Genomic DNA, 15,496 nt, shown 5'->3' on the forward strand with positions numbered 1-15,496 from the left:
ACGGGGAGCGACATAATGGTGCCGTGACTCGGATAGGAAACCTAGGACGGATAAAAAACTTAGGAGGGAAGAAACGGGAAGAACTAGGGAAAATATCGGAGAGAGAAACTAGCAAACAGCCTAGGGAAAATATCGGAGAGAGAGACTAGCAAACAGCCTAGGGAAAAGCCGGACGAAAAGGGTGCTGGAAGAAGCTATTGAAAGCCTAGGCATAGACTCAGATACGGACTACGGGGGGAAGCTGGGAGAAATCTCTAAGGTCGAAAGCGAAAGTGAAAGCTAGAACAAACAGACTCGGATACGGACTGTGGGGAGAGGCCAGGAGAAATGAGGGAGGAATATTGTTGGAGGAAAGTTTGGGGAAACATACCGGGTAGAGAAAAATGTTAGGGAAATTGAAGCCGTGGGGGGCAGGCCAAGGCGGACACGAAAGCCACTTTGGGGTTCTCAAGTTAGCCCGGGAATAGGGGGCGAAAAGTTGAAACCAGAAGCTGAAACGTAAGCCAGATTGGGATCCGTCTGATTAGCCTGGGGAGCAAAGGACGGGAAGCCAAATCGTGGGGCGGAGACGTATGCTGGGTTGAATTCGCCAGGCTAGCCCGGGGAACTTAGATTGAATGCTAGTGGCGGACACGTAAGCTACGCTGTGTTACTCGCGGAAGCCGCCGCGTGCAGAGAGAGCACGGGGCGTGAATAGATAGGGAACGGGGCTGGCGCGAGGCCGTGGTGCAGACGCGAAGGGCGTGGAGACCGCGGAGCGCGCGCAGCCAAGCCTCGCGAAGCCGGGAAGCTGCGCAGATGAAAGAGGCGCGGGCTGAAGCGGCTCAGCTGGGAAGCCGCCGAGAAGTAGCCTCGGGGCGGGCAGCGGGAAGCTGCGGGGAGAAACAGAAGTTTGGAAGTGGAGTGAGAGAAATGGGAATGTTGGCAGACAGAAGTAAAATGGGAGAAATAGGAATGCCCGGAGATAGAGAAATAGAGAAATAGAAAGGCCTCCCTACAATACAACAATTAGAGAGCTTGGATTCGGTCTGCCTGATTAAGTGAGGCGATGAGCACGATGAGCACCTGCGGCGGCTAGCAGCTTATGCGCCGCAGGTCACCGAAGACAGGCACGAATTAACATCAGTAAGGCCTCCCCACAAAAAGGCAATGAGAAGGCTTGGATTCGGTTTGCCTGATAGGGCTTGTAAGCCCCTGCAGGCTCGACCAGAGCATGCGCTGCAGGGCACCGAACACAGGCACGCATCAGCGCCTAAAAACCTCCTCACAACATGGCGAAGAGAGGACCAGGATTCGGTTTGCCTGATTGATAGGACTTGTAAGAGCCTGTGGCAACTCTAGCAAGTAGAGCAGAGTGTGTGCCGCGGGACACCGAAGACAGGCGCGTATCAACGCCAAAAAATAAAAAGAAAGGGGGATCTGTGGGGAGCAACCGGACTAGACTGAGTTACTGGAATTAAGACTTATTCTATGCATCTGCTCTCCCACAATATGGCGCTGGGAGAGAAGTAAACAGCTTCCGCACAGCTGCCTCCAGTTCAACCAATTAACTGTAGGACTTGCTCCTGATTGGAGAGCAGCGTACTCGGCGTGTGGGCAGCCGAGTTGGGATTGGCGGAGGAGGACTATAAAGGAGGAGAGAGACGGCATGCACCAGGAACATCTAAGGGGAACATCTAGCTGAAGGAACACCCGTGCAGCCCCCGAGAAAGCCGGCCGGCGGTGTGCCGCTCCCCTGCGGAAGTGGGGAATGTGGCCAGGGGGAACTGCCCTTCCACGGAGGTGGAAAGGATAGTAGCCAACCCGGGAAGAACCAGCAGCTAACCCGGGGAGGGCCGAGCAGACGAAAAGAACAGCGCAGGGTCCTGTGTCGTTCCTCCACGAAGACGGGGAGCGACACTCCCTGTACCCAGTGTCCACTCCACAGGGCCGTGCCCTCCTACCCCATGCCTGTCCTACAGCAAAGTGATCAGGGTGTGGTCTCTGAACCTTGGCGTGTGCAGCCCAGGCCAGGTGGACTTCTCTGCACCCTGTGCCCACTGCCCCGGGCCATGTATCCTACCCCATGCCTGTCTAATAGTGGACTGATCAGGGTGTGGACCCCAAAACTCTTCTCTGCATCAGTCCCCGCCCCCTCTATGGTCTCATCCACGATGACTAAGGTAAGAGATGAGACGAGATGTTTTGCCTGAACTTCACATTTGTAGATTACTGACCTGGAGACTTAACTTGATACACATCAAGTGCATCAAGTGTCATTCTATGGGGAGGAAGGTTCTGATTTGTCCCTTAAATTCTGTGGATAAAGCTATCACATTCTACCAGGTTTCTCACGAATATGGATCTGTTTTCATTCAACACGTTAAGAAGACTACATTCCCAGCAGAGCAGAATTCTGCACTGTCTGATGTTAGAGGAGAACTAAGGGGAGAGAGGAAATTTAAGGGAACTATTACTTCTGCTGTATTAATAAGGTATATGAAGTTTTATCTTTAATTCTAATCAGACCACCAGAAAGTTACATAATTAAACCAGACATAGAATGCAGCTGCCTGTTTCAGAGAGGGGACCTCTCTGTCCACGTGGGGACGAGACAGGAGAGGCCTGCTGTGACTGTGCACAAAGTGAAACCTTTGTCACCTGGTGTTTACAGGTCCTTGTGCCCAAGTTCTAAACACTTCCTCTGTATGTTATCAAGAAATGCTCTGAGTATGGAAACTTACTAAATGTGGTGACATAGACTACAAAAATGCACAGGAGGATGCGCACGTGTGTATATCTGTATGCTGTTGGTTTGGTTTGGTAAGATTTAAAAAATGTGTTTTCTGGTTTGTTTTGTATATGTATGCTAAATACTTGGATGTAAGTTAAACACTGCAGTTGGGACCTGCAGGTTTCACATGATGGTCATTAAAGAGATGGGTTCAGCCTTGAGTCTTCCCATGAATGAAGGTATTTTACTGTGTAAGAAAACATTATTTAATGTGTTTAACGTATTTAATGTGTAAGAACTCAGGGCCAGCCTTGTAGTGTAGCTAAAGTCGCTGCCTGCAACACTGGCATTCCATGTGGGTTCCGATTCATGTCCAGGCTGCTCCATTTCCCATCCAGCTTCCTGCTAATGGCCAGAGAAAGCAGAGGATTGATGGCCCAAGGACCTGGTCTCCTGACACCCAGAAGAAGCTCCTGGCTTCCACGTGGCCCAGCACTGGCCATTGCAGCCATCCAGCCATCTGGGGGTCAACCATGAGATGAAAGATCCCCAAAATACATAAATTTAAAAATGTTTTTAAAGAAGATTCAGGGACTTGGACCAAGATAACTTTGTCAGAGAAAAACAATCCCTTACAAAAGGCTCTTACACGCTAAGAAGTGTCCATTACTGTTGTCATAGAAGTAAAAATGGACATCAGTCATTTGTTAAAGGAGACCCGAATCTTTGTCCAAAAGGTGAGAGGATGACATCACCATCAGTTGGGACTGATTGCTTAAAATGGTGATTGTCATTTTGACAGACCCTGAAGGTTAGAACTCATTATGAAGTAGCTTCCCAGCCAAACGAGGTTTATGCAAATAAGAGTGATGACTGCAGGTCTGTGGTTGTCACACCTGCAGGGGCGTGGCCTGTGCGGGGCACCTACAGGATGGTGGTAGTCACACCTGCAGGGGCGTGGCCTGTGCGGGGCACCTACAGGACGGTGGTAGTCACACCCGTGGGGGCGTGGCCTGTGCGGGGCACCTACAGGACGGTGGTAGTCACACCCGTGGGGGCGTGGCCTGTGTGGGGCACCTACAGGATGGTGGTAGTCACACCCGTGGGGGCGTGGCCTGTGCAGGGCACCTACAGGATGGTGGTTGTCACACCCGTAGGGGCGTGGCCTGTGCAGGGCACCTACAGGATGGTGATAGTCACACCCGTAGGGGTGTGGCCTGTGCGGGGCACCTACAGGATGGTGGTAGTCACACCTGCAGGGGCGTGGCCTGTGCGGGCACTGCCACGTGTGTCTCACTTGCTGTCAGGCCAGTCAGCGTCCGAGGCGGTCAGCAGAGTGGGGCTGGCCCAGTGTCCACTCCTGTCCTTGCTGAGGCTGCCCTTTGTCCTGACCACGCCCTTCTCCTGCAGCATTTCCTGAGTGGGTGGAGCACATCAACGACACGGAGGTGGACATCGGAAGTGACCTCTACTGGCCGTGTGTGGCCACAGGGAAGCCCATCCCGACCATCCGCTGGCTGAAAAACGGATACGCGGTAAGTGGTCCCAGAGCAGGGCTGTGCGGTTCCTGCGCCCCTGGGCAGACGGTGTCTCCAGGTCACTCTGCGACGGATTAGCAGGTGGGTAAGTGGAGGAGGGTCCCCAGCCCTGCGATAGGAAGACTCCTAACAACTGTCTTTCCGGTCAGCAAGTCTGCACGACTCTCAGTCTCTGCCCGGCCCCTGCCTGCTCCTTTGTCCTCTGTTCCACTCTCCCTCTTGCTGCTCGTCCGTCTCTGCTGCCTGGCGTTGTCCTTGTCCTTGCTTTGCCACCGTCTGCCTGGTGTGCAGACCAGACGCGGAGTTACCCACAGAGGCAGCAGGCCTCCTCACCTTCCCTGGAGTCTCCCACTGGCCCCAGAGGTCAGGGCGGTGGGGCGCAGCTCTGGCTGGGGAGGGGGTAGAGCGCAGGAGCCTCGGGTGTGCCAGCCGGGCCTGTCTCCAGGAGCCAGGCACTTGCCACGGTGCACCGACTCCTAGGCAGCTGAAGCCACAGCGTCCGAGGATGAGCTTTGGCGAGCGCGGTTCTGCTGGCGTTGGTTGCCACGGCTGTGTTCTGCTTTTGTCCTTGGCAGTACCACAGAGGGGAGCTGAGGCTGTATGACGTGACCTTCGAGAATGCCGGGATGTACCAGTGCATAGCTGAAAACACGCACGGGGCCATCTATGCGAATGCCGAGTTGAAGATCTTGGGTCAGTATCCTCCCATTCCTGTTAAGCAGCCATTGAACAGCCGAGACAGCAAGAGAACATAGATTGTGTTTGATCTCTCGTTCACTAAAGACCTTTCGAAATGAAGTTGGAGTGGAATGATGGTGGTGGTGTTTTCCTGTCATTGAACAGCATTTAAGTAGGAAAAATAACGAAACTTTCTTCTGTTGGTTGAAAATTCAGCTACATGTAGGTTCTTATTTTGTGAAAGCTGAAGTCTACAATAAATCTGAGAGAACAGGGTGTACACTGGTCTTTACCATTTTTAAATGGTAAAACAAAACTCCAAGGTGGCCTCTCATATGTGTGGGCAGCTGACCATGGTTTGCAAGCCCTCACACAGTGGGGACCAGGCCACCAGATGCAGAGGGCCTGTCATACCCTGGGCCCCACAGGTCCCCGAGTTCCACGGCCTGCAGCTGGTGCTGGAAGTCTTCAGAACATTCCTCACCAGACTCCTGCCTTCGCAGCTGCTCCTCAAACGGTGTGGCCATCCAAACCCTCTGCGAGCAGAATCTTAGCTCCCGGCCCTCTCCCACTACCAGGGGTCCCTCACTGTGCGTGCAGGTCCCAGCCCCCAGCCCTCTCCCGCTACCACGGGTCCCTCACTGCACGTGCAGGCCCCAGCCCCCAGCCCTCTCCCACTACCACGGGTCCCTCACTGCGCGTGCAGGTCCCAGCCCCCAACCCTCTCCCACTACCAGGGGTCCCTCACTGCGCGTGCAGGTCCCAGCCCCCAACCCTCTCCCGCTACCACGGGTCCCTCACTGCGTGTGCAGGTCCCAGCCCCCAACCCTCTCCCACTACCATGGGTCCCTCACTGCACGTGCAGGTCCCAGCCCCCAACCCTCTCCCACTACCAGGGGTCCCTCACTGCGCGTGCAGGTCCCAGCCCCCAGCCCTCTCCCACTACCACGGGTCCCTCACTGCACGTGCAGGCCCCAGCCCCCAACCCTCTCCTGCTACCACGGGTCCCTCACTGCGCGTGCAGGTCCCAGCCCCCAACCCTCTCCCGCTACCACGGGTCCCTCACTGCGTGTGCAGGTCCCAGCCCCCAACCCTCTCCCGCTACCACGGGTCCCTCACTGCACGTGCAGGCCCCAGCCCCCAACCCTCTCCCGGCTGCCATGGGTCCCTCACTGCACGTGCAGGTCCCAGCCCCCAGCCCTCTCCCGCTACCACAGGTCCCTCACTGTGCGTGCAGGTCCCAGCCCCCAGCCCTCTCCCGCTGCCACGGGTCCCTCACTGTGCGTGCAGGTCCCAGCCCCCAGCCCTCTCCTGCTGCCACAGGTCCCTCACTGTGCGTGCAGGTCCCAGCCCCCAGCCCCCAGCCCCCTCCCACTACCACGGGTCCCTCACTGTGCGTGCAGGTCCCAGCCCCAGCCCTCTCCCGCTACCACGGGTCCCTCACTGCACGTGCAGGTCCCAGCCCCCAGCCCCCAGCCCCCTCCCACTACCACGGGTCCCTCACTGCGCGTGCAGGTCCCAGCCCCAGCCCTCTCCCGCTACCACGGGTCCCTCACTGCGCGTGCAGCATCTCAGCTCCTGGCCTTGCCGTCCCTCACTTGGACTTCACTGGAACTTTCCATGCTCTGCGTGCAGCCAGGGAGGGCTGAGTGTGCCTGCATGTGTGCACACATGTGGGTGTGTATTCCTCTCTGCATGTGTGTGCCTGTGTGCCTGCATGAGTGTGCCTCTGTGTGCACACACATGAGTGTACCTGCGTGTGTACATATTCCTGTGTGCCTGCATGTGTGTGCCTGTGTGCATACATGTGTGTGTGCACGCATGTGTGTGCCTGCATGTGTGTGCACACACGAGTGTACCTGTGTGTGTGCATATTCCTGTGTGCCTGCATGTGTGTGCCTCTGTGTGCACACACATGAGTGTACCTGTGTGTGTGCATACTTGTGTGTGTGCCTGTGTGCATACATGTGTGTGTGCCTGTGTGCATACATGTGTGTGTGCACACATGTGTGTGTGTGTAGGTGAGTTTATGTTCACAGCACCCAGTCCTCTGCATCCACCTGTGTTGCACGCTTCACCTCTCGTCTCGTGTCTTCAGTGACCCCGAGGCCCTGGCTCCCAGACTATTTCTCTGTCACGCTCTCGTCCCCATTCACCCCCCTCCGCCTGGTGCGAAGCCTCTGTCTCCCGAGTTGCATTTCCCTGGCTCTGTGCCGAGGTCCTCCCTCTGCCCTTCACATAGTCCGTGTGACTTTTCCTGGATCATCATTACGTCTTTAAAATTCCTGCTCAGTGTCTTCATCTCCAACGAACCCTGAAGGATCCCATGGCTTCTGCCCCGAGCCCAGGTCTTCATCCTCTGTCAGGCTCAGCGGCGCCACGCCCTCGTGGACGTGTTTCTGCGTGTGGCCATGGAGAAGCCCCCAGGCGGGTCTGAGGAGGAGCCCATGGTCTCCCATCCACTCCCGACTTTTCTGCCCCAGGCTTCTCTGTTGTAAAGCATCACGGTGGCCTCCCCCTCCCTCCCTCATCCGCACCTCTGCAGGTTACACCATGGCTTGTCCCCTTCACATTGTCACGGCATCTGTTTTGACTGCGGTCTTAACGTGTGTGACCTCTTTGTGTCACTTGAAGGAGTCGTCTCCAGGTGTGGTCCTGTATGGATTGAATCCAGGTTGTCAGGCTCTGTCCGCGGGAGCTGCTTCCTGAGAGGCAAGGCAGGGCACAGTGTGGCCAGTTTTCTCCAAACACCAGTGTCGCGCATAATGCTAGGAAAAGAGGAGGCGGTGGAAGTGCGGGGAGGTGCTGGAGCAAACTGTCCGCACACAGGGGTGTGAGGCCGGCACTGCAGGCCCAGGTGTCTGCTACAATGTGATGCGGAGTCGTTTTGACTCTGGGAGAAGAAATGAGAGGAGTTTAATTCTTTGCCAAATGCCCAATTTCTGCCTGCTGTGGAGGGATCTTCTCTGTCCTCATACATTAAAAAAGACAAGTTAGTGCAAAACACTAAATGTTTTGTACTTGTCATCAATACATACTTGTTTTCTCACCCAAAAATACTTGACATAGATTCAGAGAATGATACAGGCCATGGGTAAGAATTAATATATTTATTTGTTAAAGTCACATTTACTATAATCCACCAAAGTATACCAACAGATTGATAAAAACATTTTCTGTAAAAAGTTAGTTTTAGTTTATAGTTAAATGTAATAAAATTATATTTTTATATGCATTGGCAAAAATCATATGTGCTGGGGCTGCCATTGTGGCAAAGTGGGTTAAGAATTCATCCGCTTATATGGAAAGATGCGTGGATCCAAGTGCTGATCACCCGTTTGTTTAAGGGCGAGGAACGTGGTAACTAAAGCCAACAGCACCCGAGCCTCCGCAGATCTGTAGTTGTGGACGTCTTTGTGCTGGTCTCAGTCTGTTCCCGCCTGCTGTGTGCTCAGGAGAAGTGCTTCTCTGTCTTTTCCTGACTTACTGATTAATCCGTTTATTCATCCACACCTATTTAGTGAGCTCTTACCCTGTACCGGACACTGTTAAAGACAAACAATAATAAAAGCAAACAAACAGGTACATGGAATACAGTAAAGGCCAACAGAGACCAGGTGTGCATCAGGCTCTCTTCTCAGCCACCTGGAAGAGTAGTCCCTTATTCTTTCCCTCTTCCAAAATGTGGACGTCATTGCCTCGATTCTGTTGCTACAAATCCACATATTAGATAGAGAGGGAGTCACTTAATGACCCAACCGTGTCATTAAAACCTCAACTGCATAAAGAAAAATTATTTTAGACATAAATTTTAGTTTTTAAAATAAAATCTTATTCAATTTTCTTTTATGTCTTTTAAACAATATGTCACTCAGAATATTTATTGAGCCTGCACAAAATCCCGAACACTGTGTTAGTTTTACAGTGCACGTGGATTGGTTACTTAGTTATTCATTACCAGTTATCAGAAGTCAGACGGCAGAAGAAGTGAAGTAGACTAAATCCTTGTCCCAGAAAGTGGCAGGGCAGGCCGGGACTTGGAGGCAGAGCCAGGGACGGGGGAACGGGGGGACGTGCAGCCAGAGGTTTCCCAGTGCAGGATCTCAGGCCCACCCCAGGCCTGCTGTGTGAACATCTGAATAACAACACCACCACGAGCTGATCCTGATGCACGGGACAAGCTGGCTGGATAATGGAGAGTCGAACCCCAGATGAAAATAGACTCAGGCCTAGGGTAGGCTCCTGAGGAGAGCGCTGACGCATCGAGGCGTGCACCACAGTGGGTGCACAGAGTCCCGTGCAGTCTGCCCAGTGCTGAGGGGCTGAGCGGCAGCTAGGGCGGGGGCGCCTCAGGAGGGGCCGCTTCTTCTTCCATCTCAGAAAACGTCTGTATATGCTCGGTGCTCAGCAAACGTGCAGGGACAGAGAGGCTGTGCTGTGAGAACAGAAGGACCTGTTAGTTCTGGGGCACCCCTGCCAGGTTACGTGTTGTGGACGGACTTAGTTCTCTCTGCTGTACACGGGGTCTATTCATGCAGTTGCCATTGAGAGGATTAATGTCACCGTATGTCACTGCTTACAGGTGCTCGATGTCCCTTGGGAATGGAGTCAGACAGTTGAGATATTACCTTTAAGGTCAATGTGACTACGACTGTTAATTGTAACTGAAGCTTCTAATAGTCCGATTACAGCGCCTTTGAACTGGGTGAAGTCTGTATAAAAGTTATTAAATAACAGGCCAGGTGTGTGTGTGTGGGAATGCTTGTTGATCCTAGTGATTACTTTTACTGAGGTTAATCCTTTCCGTTAACTGTCCATCGAAAGGGAATGAAAGGCGCCACAATACAGGAGGCGTGTTTGGGTGTTACTAAAGACAAGACAGAAGTGATGATTTCTTTTCCTTTCAGCCTTGGCCCCAACATTTGAAATGAACCCCATGAAGAAGAAGATCCTGGCTGCTAAGGGAGGAAGGGTGATAATCGAATGCAAACCCAAAGCCGCGCCCAAACCAAAGTTTTCCTGGAGCAAAGGGACCGAGTGGCTGGTCAACGGCAGCAGGTGAGCGGGGGCCAGGACTCCGCCCGCCGGAGCTCTCTGGGGAAGCCTCTCACACAAGACACGTTCTCACAGCCTTGTGACCATGGCCTTGGTTCCTGCGCCTGCACAGCAGGTGCTGCGCATCTCAGATGTCATTACCGCCCCGTCATTATCTCTTACTGCAGTCAGGGATCACATGTTAGGCTTCCGTAATTTGTAAGGAATTTAGAAAACTGAAGCTCAGAGATTTTTTTTTATTGCTGAGTCACCCACAACCACATAGCCACTAATGGGAAACTGTTTTTAAGTTTCTCTACTGTGTGCTTTTTTCCTGAAGAAGGACTTGATATCCATTCATACTTGATTTATTTTGGGGTAGTTAGTCTACTCAGTATTTCAGGAGGAGAACAATACGTTGATTTAACATCCAGTAATATAGAAGAATTAGTCTTAAACAAGAGTGAGCTTGCTAAATTGGTATTGATACGTTAATGGAGTGACCAGGAGCGGTGCAGCGGTGCCAGGAGTGAGGTCAGATGGCCTGGGCTCAGCTGTTAGGAGGTCCCTCCTGCACAGCCTGCGGTAGGGCATCCCCTGCAGCCCTGGCTGACCTCGTCTCTTCCTCCTTCCTGGTGGAACCTTGCTCTGATTCTGACTGGGACCCACGTCATGTCTCTTACCAAGGACTTCACTTCTTGTGGACTTGTATTTCCTAAATGTCATTGTGTGTTTCAGAAAAGAACCGTCTCCTGAATCCCACTGTTTTGGTTGTGTTATTTAAGACTTCGGAATTGTATCTAGCGTCTACAGGTCCAGTTCTCTTAGTTTAATCCATCTGATGTCTCCGTGTAGGTGCCACTTTATGATAGATACAGAGTGTGTGTGCAAATGTCTTAATGCTGTAGACTAGTATGTAAACTGCTGTGTAAAAAGATAAGCAAACAGCTCACTTAGCACAAAACTAAATGATCTCTAATCTAAACAGAAACTTGATCTCACTCTGATGGACAAGGAGTTATCAAACACGGTTCCCCACATCACAGTCATTTCTGTGCCAGGTTGGTGCTGGAGAATTGCGCAGTGAAGGCTAATGGAAAATGATTGTGGAAAATGGAGTGGGGACTTCAAGAATTTTGTGAGAAATTCATATAATGAACAAGCAACACTGTGTATGGATTTCACATTGAAGTTGACATAGTTCTGTGTTCTGCAGCCCTTAGAAGTACCCTGCTGGTGGCCCGCCATTGCGAGAGGCCAATATGTGGACAGATGATCCTGGAACCCTCAGCTGCATGGTTCTGTTCAGGCTCCAGTGGTTGTGTTCTCCTGCAGAACGTCTTAGTAGTTAACAGAATTGGTGTAAAGTACAGAAGTGAAGTGGACATTTTGAGACATGATGCTTGTTTACAGCCCTTGCCTCTACTGTTGAGGTCCAGTGTTTTTTTTTTTTTTTTTTTTCTTCCTACTGTTTGTTAAACTCTTTGCTTAGTGTAGGGTTAATCTTGGGAGTATAAAATTAACTGAAAGTAGATCATTATGAGAATTAAGAGGGAATAATAGAGAAAGGAGGAGGAAGGGTGGGAGTGTGGGCGGGAGGAAGGTAGGGTGGGAAGTATCACAATGTTCCTGAACCTGTGTATATGAAATTTGTACACCTTAAATTTTTAAAAAATGTTATTTGCAGAATGGGTTAGTAAGGAGGATTCTAAAACACGTTTCTTTGAATGTGTCTTTCTCTGAAGCAGCAGGCGAGACAGGGTCCTGTGGTGAAATTGAGCTGAAGTCCTGAGGTCACATTCCTTGGTGACCTGGCCTCCTTTGTGTCAGGCCTCCTATGGTTCTGAACTCATCCCTTTGTGGCATGAATGTCATTTTGTGGTGGGCTGAGGAAAACTGCTTCAACCTGCTTCAGTTAAACTGCACGTAGCTCACAGGCTGATCACAGGGCCCCTCAGTGGGGACGTCTCACTGCTTAGTGGGTGCCGGCTGCTGTTTCCACGCAGGAGTGCATTAATGGATGTGTGAGACGCTGGGGCATAGCCAAGCAGGCCTTCCTGATGTCAGAATGTCCTAGCAAATGCAAGGATGGAAGTAACAGGTAGAACTGAGACATTTCAGGAGGAACATGAGTATAGAGAAAAACATGTGGGAGGAAGAACAGGTGCAGAATGCCAAGACAGAAAGACCCTGTGTGTGTGTGCGCATGTGTGTGTGTGTGCGTTACATGTACAGGTATGCATAACAGCAACCAGAATTGTGAGGAACCTGAGGGTGCCGCTGAACAGTCTGCAGGGGAGCAGGAGCGGAGGAAGAACCTGAGGTCCTGTGGTGCATCGTGGGGCAGGGCCTGAGCGTGGCCTCTGGGAGAGGACGTTGCTGGAGGGTCCCAGGCTGTGCAGTGTCATGACTTAGGTCCCTCACGTCCTCACCTCGGGCTGACACACGGGGAAGGGTGGAGGTCCCACCAGGAGTACAACAGCAGGTCTGTTTGAACATGCCTGTCGTGGTTCTGTCCCTGCTAAGGAAGAATTCTGGAAACGAGAGACAGCATGCCCCCACTTCCAGCCCGTCCTGACTGTCCTGTCGTCTGTATACGATGAAGTGTCTATAACAGCGGTGCAGTAACAAAGTGTTCAGTTGCAGCGTCATGGATACTGTTTTTCCCATTGCTCTAGAATCCTCATCTGGGAAGACGGCAGCCTGGAAATCAACAACATTACGAGGAGCGATGGCGGCGTCTACACCTGCTTTGCAGAAAACAACAGGGGAAAGGCGAATAGCACTGGGACGCTCGTCATCACAGGTGGGGAACCCCAGTTCTCGTCCTGCTCTTTGTTCAGCCTGACGGTGTTTAACTTCTGATGTGCTGCAAGACGTGTGGTTCGCCACCAAGATTCGGAAACAGCCCCTGGATTGATACAAGCTTTCTGGGCGGGTCCTTGCTTGGTGAAATTGTTCCTGGCATTTGGATTTAAGAGTGTCTCGTTGCTTTGCACAGAGAAATCAGAACGCATTGGCTGTTATTCAGGGGCGTGTCGGATCTTGTGGAGTATCACACGTTCTTGAATCATGCTTTTTACTCTCTCACTTGAAACCGTGCAGACCCCACGCGGATCATCCTGGCCCCTCTGAACGCTGACATCACCGTCGGGGAGAACGCCACCATGCAGTGTGCCGCGTCCTTTGATTCCGCCCTGGATCTCACGTTCGTGTGGTCCTTCAACGGCTACGTGATTGACTTCAACAAGGAGAACATCCACTACCAGCGAAATTTCATGGTATGCATCACGTTTCAGTTACTAGCATCCCAGGGATTCCTGGGTGTCGGCATGGAAACTTGAGTTTCTGCAGTCACGTGCTGTGTGGCTCCAGATTTCCGTGATGAGGGGTACTCGGGCAAGAAGGACGTGTACGGTTCTCTCAGTAGTCCTTGTAAGAATTCAGAGAGATACCAGCCAACACATACTCGTAGGGCTTCAGGTGCATTGTCCCTGGAAATACAGCACAATATTTACACCAATGTGTACTGTTCCCAGATACAAATGCGCTGTAGGTCCCAGTGCCTCCATTCCTACCTTCAGCGAAGGAAGAGCTTAGAATGTGCATTTTATTGTAATGTTTAGTTTAAAGCATTTATTTCATTCACTGGAGGTAAGAAGAAATCAACAAAACACTTAGGGTGAGGGTTTGGAGAACTGCTCTGTGAAACTTGAGAGGGGTTAAATGGGTGTATTTTAAGAATTGGAAAGCATGTGTTTGGAGTCCTGTGATTAAACGTAGTGACATAGGGCATAGAAGGAAGTCAAGCGGAGCAGAGCGTTTTGCAGGAATCGTTCGCTGTGTAGAGACATCACGGGTGTACTGACAGACTGCTCACTGGGCAGCCTTTCCCGAGAGCACCAGTGGCTCAGGAGTCGAAAGGCGTGTTCGCAGCACATCCTGCACAACAAAACTGTCGTTTTGGATGCCAGTCATTAGAGCAGAAGCAGAAATGAATGCGCTCAGTAGGATAGTTAAGATGTTCCAAAGTCGCGTGGCCTCTGAAAGTTGGTAAGTGCGCATTTTAATAATGTTGGTTTTCACATGGTCCTGCTCTCTTTTCTTTACTCTTCTGGAACTCTTAGATAGCCCAAGGGAACCTCAGTCAGGTTGAAGACTGATTTGGAAATCCATGGGGATGTTTCTTGATATGTTGTTATTAGAGTGGCAACTGTCGGTGCAGTATCAGTGTTTATGTGCTTGGGTGTGTTAGCCCTGTAGCAGGTACAAACACATCGGCCGCCTGGCTGAAACCATAGCGCTTGGGCAGACCTAGTGTAGCTGTAGCTGCAAATTTACAACAAAGCGATTGTCTCTGAGTTTCTGAGCCCATACTGTACTTAAAAAACCAGAAAATTTCCCAAGAACTGTAAGTTTTGTATTTTGATCTATGCAGTGTGGTATTTTTTCCTTATATATGTGAAACTCTTCTGATGTGATAACGCAGATAGGCTCAACTTCAGTGAAATGGGCACCAAAAGTCTTTACTACGTCTTTCAGATTGAGTTTCATTTTTCATAGAAAGTGAATTGTGCTTTTTGCAAGTGAAAAAAATAGCTACACAGATTTTTTTTTTTAAATAGACATTTGTGTTTGAAGGAACTGATTCAGGTTTTAGAAACTGAGTAATTTCAAAAACACGTTCTAGAAATCTGCCGACCATTGCTATGGTGAACTCTGTGGAGCAGATTTGGGGGCATTAGTTGCCCTAATTAAGCTGAAACGTGATAGATAGAGCTCGCTTCTGTTCTTCAACGTGATAGCTACATTGTGCTGGCTGATGTAAACAGTAATTGCAGCAAAGAGGAAAAGGGAGCAGGGAGAATGAAAGAGCTCTGTGATTTAAAGAGAGGAAAATACAGACACGTGGAACACTAGTGAGGACGTGAGTTATGAATTAGACAATAAAAATCAGACATAAGCCGTCACTTACTGCCTGCCCTCCGTGTGCAGACAACAGCCGGGGTCCTTGGCACGGCTGCCCCTCTGCCAACCCAGAAGAGACTCTCACTGCAGGCCCAGTGCCCGGGCTCCCGGGCTCCCGGGCTCCCACTGCCTGTCCCCTCACTCACAGAGCTGCCTCCCTGGGCTGGGAACCCCACTCTCTGGCTCACTAGGTGACAGCCTTCGGTAACATTACCAAAGACTGCATTTGCAACACTTTTTACAAAAGGGGATTCAGATCTCTAAATTAAAAACACAAACAGATAAGAGTATTTTAAAATAAGTCATTAAGTTGGGTATGTCTTTGGAACCTACAAAAGACCAAGCATGCTCTCCCTGGCATCTCCCTCTGTTCCAATAAAGGCAGACCTCAGGGCCAGACTTCAAACGTGCCGTGCAGGGTTTAAGTACAACACTGAACGTGTTGGGCCCGCCCGTGCAGGACGGTCCTGACCACAGTGAGTGCCTCCAGGTGAATTAGCAGACCCCGCTCTGCAGTGGCTCTTCCCACCTGAAGCCTGGTGACTAAAATCGTGCGGGGACAGTG

The 15,496-nt window shown here is 51.3% G+C and overlaps 1 protein-coding gene across 9 annotated transcripts in view; it reads left to right on the plus strand.

The window, feature by feature from the left end:
* CNTN1 (contactin 1) overlaps positions 1 to 15,496 on the plus strand; it is a 384,862-nt gene that overhangs the window by 254,668 nt on the left and 114,698 nt on the right. For all 9 annotated transcript variants that reach the window (XM_051850934.3, XM_051850935.3, XM_051850936.3 and 6 more), the window contains 5 exons: positions 4,124 to 4,248; positions 4,827 to 4,944; positions 9,837 to 9,987; positions 12,642 to 12,769; positions 13,069 to 13,244. In XM_051850934.3, the coding sequence (XP_051706894.1) occupies positions 4,124 to 4,248; positions 4,827 to 4,944; positions 9,837 to 9,987; positions 12,642 to 12,769; positions 13,069 to 13,244 (698 nt within the window). The remainder of the gene's footprint in view (positions 1 to 4,123; positions 4,249 to 4,826; positions 4,945 to 9,836; positions 9,988 to 12,641; positions 12,770 to 13,068; positions 13,245 to 15,496) is intronic.

Source organism: Oryctolagus cuniculus, chromosome 9 (assembly GCF_051225735.1).
Source record: "Oryctolagus cuniculus isolate XC-2025 breed Fujian yellow rabbit chromosome 9, ASM5122573v1, whole genome shotgun sequence".
NCBI classification, from domain to species: Eukaryota; Metazoa; Chordata; class Mammalia; order Lagomorpha; family Leporidae; genus Oryctolagus; species Oryctolagus cuniculus.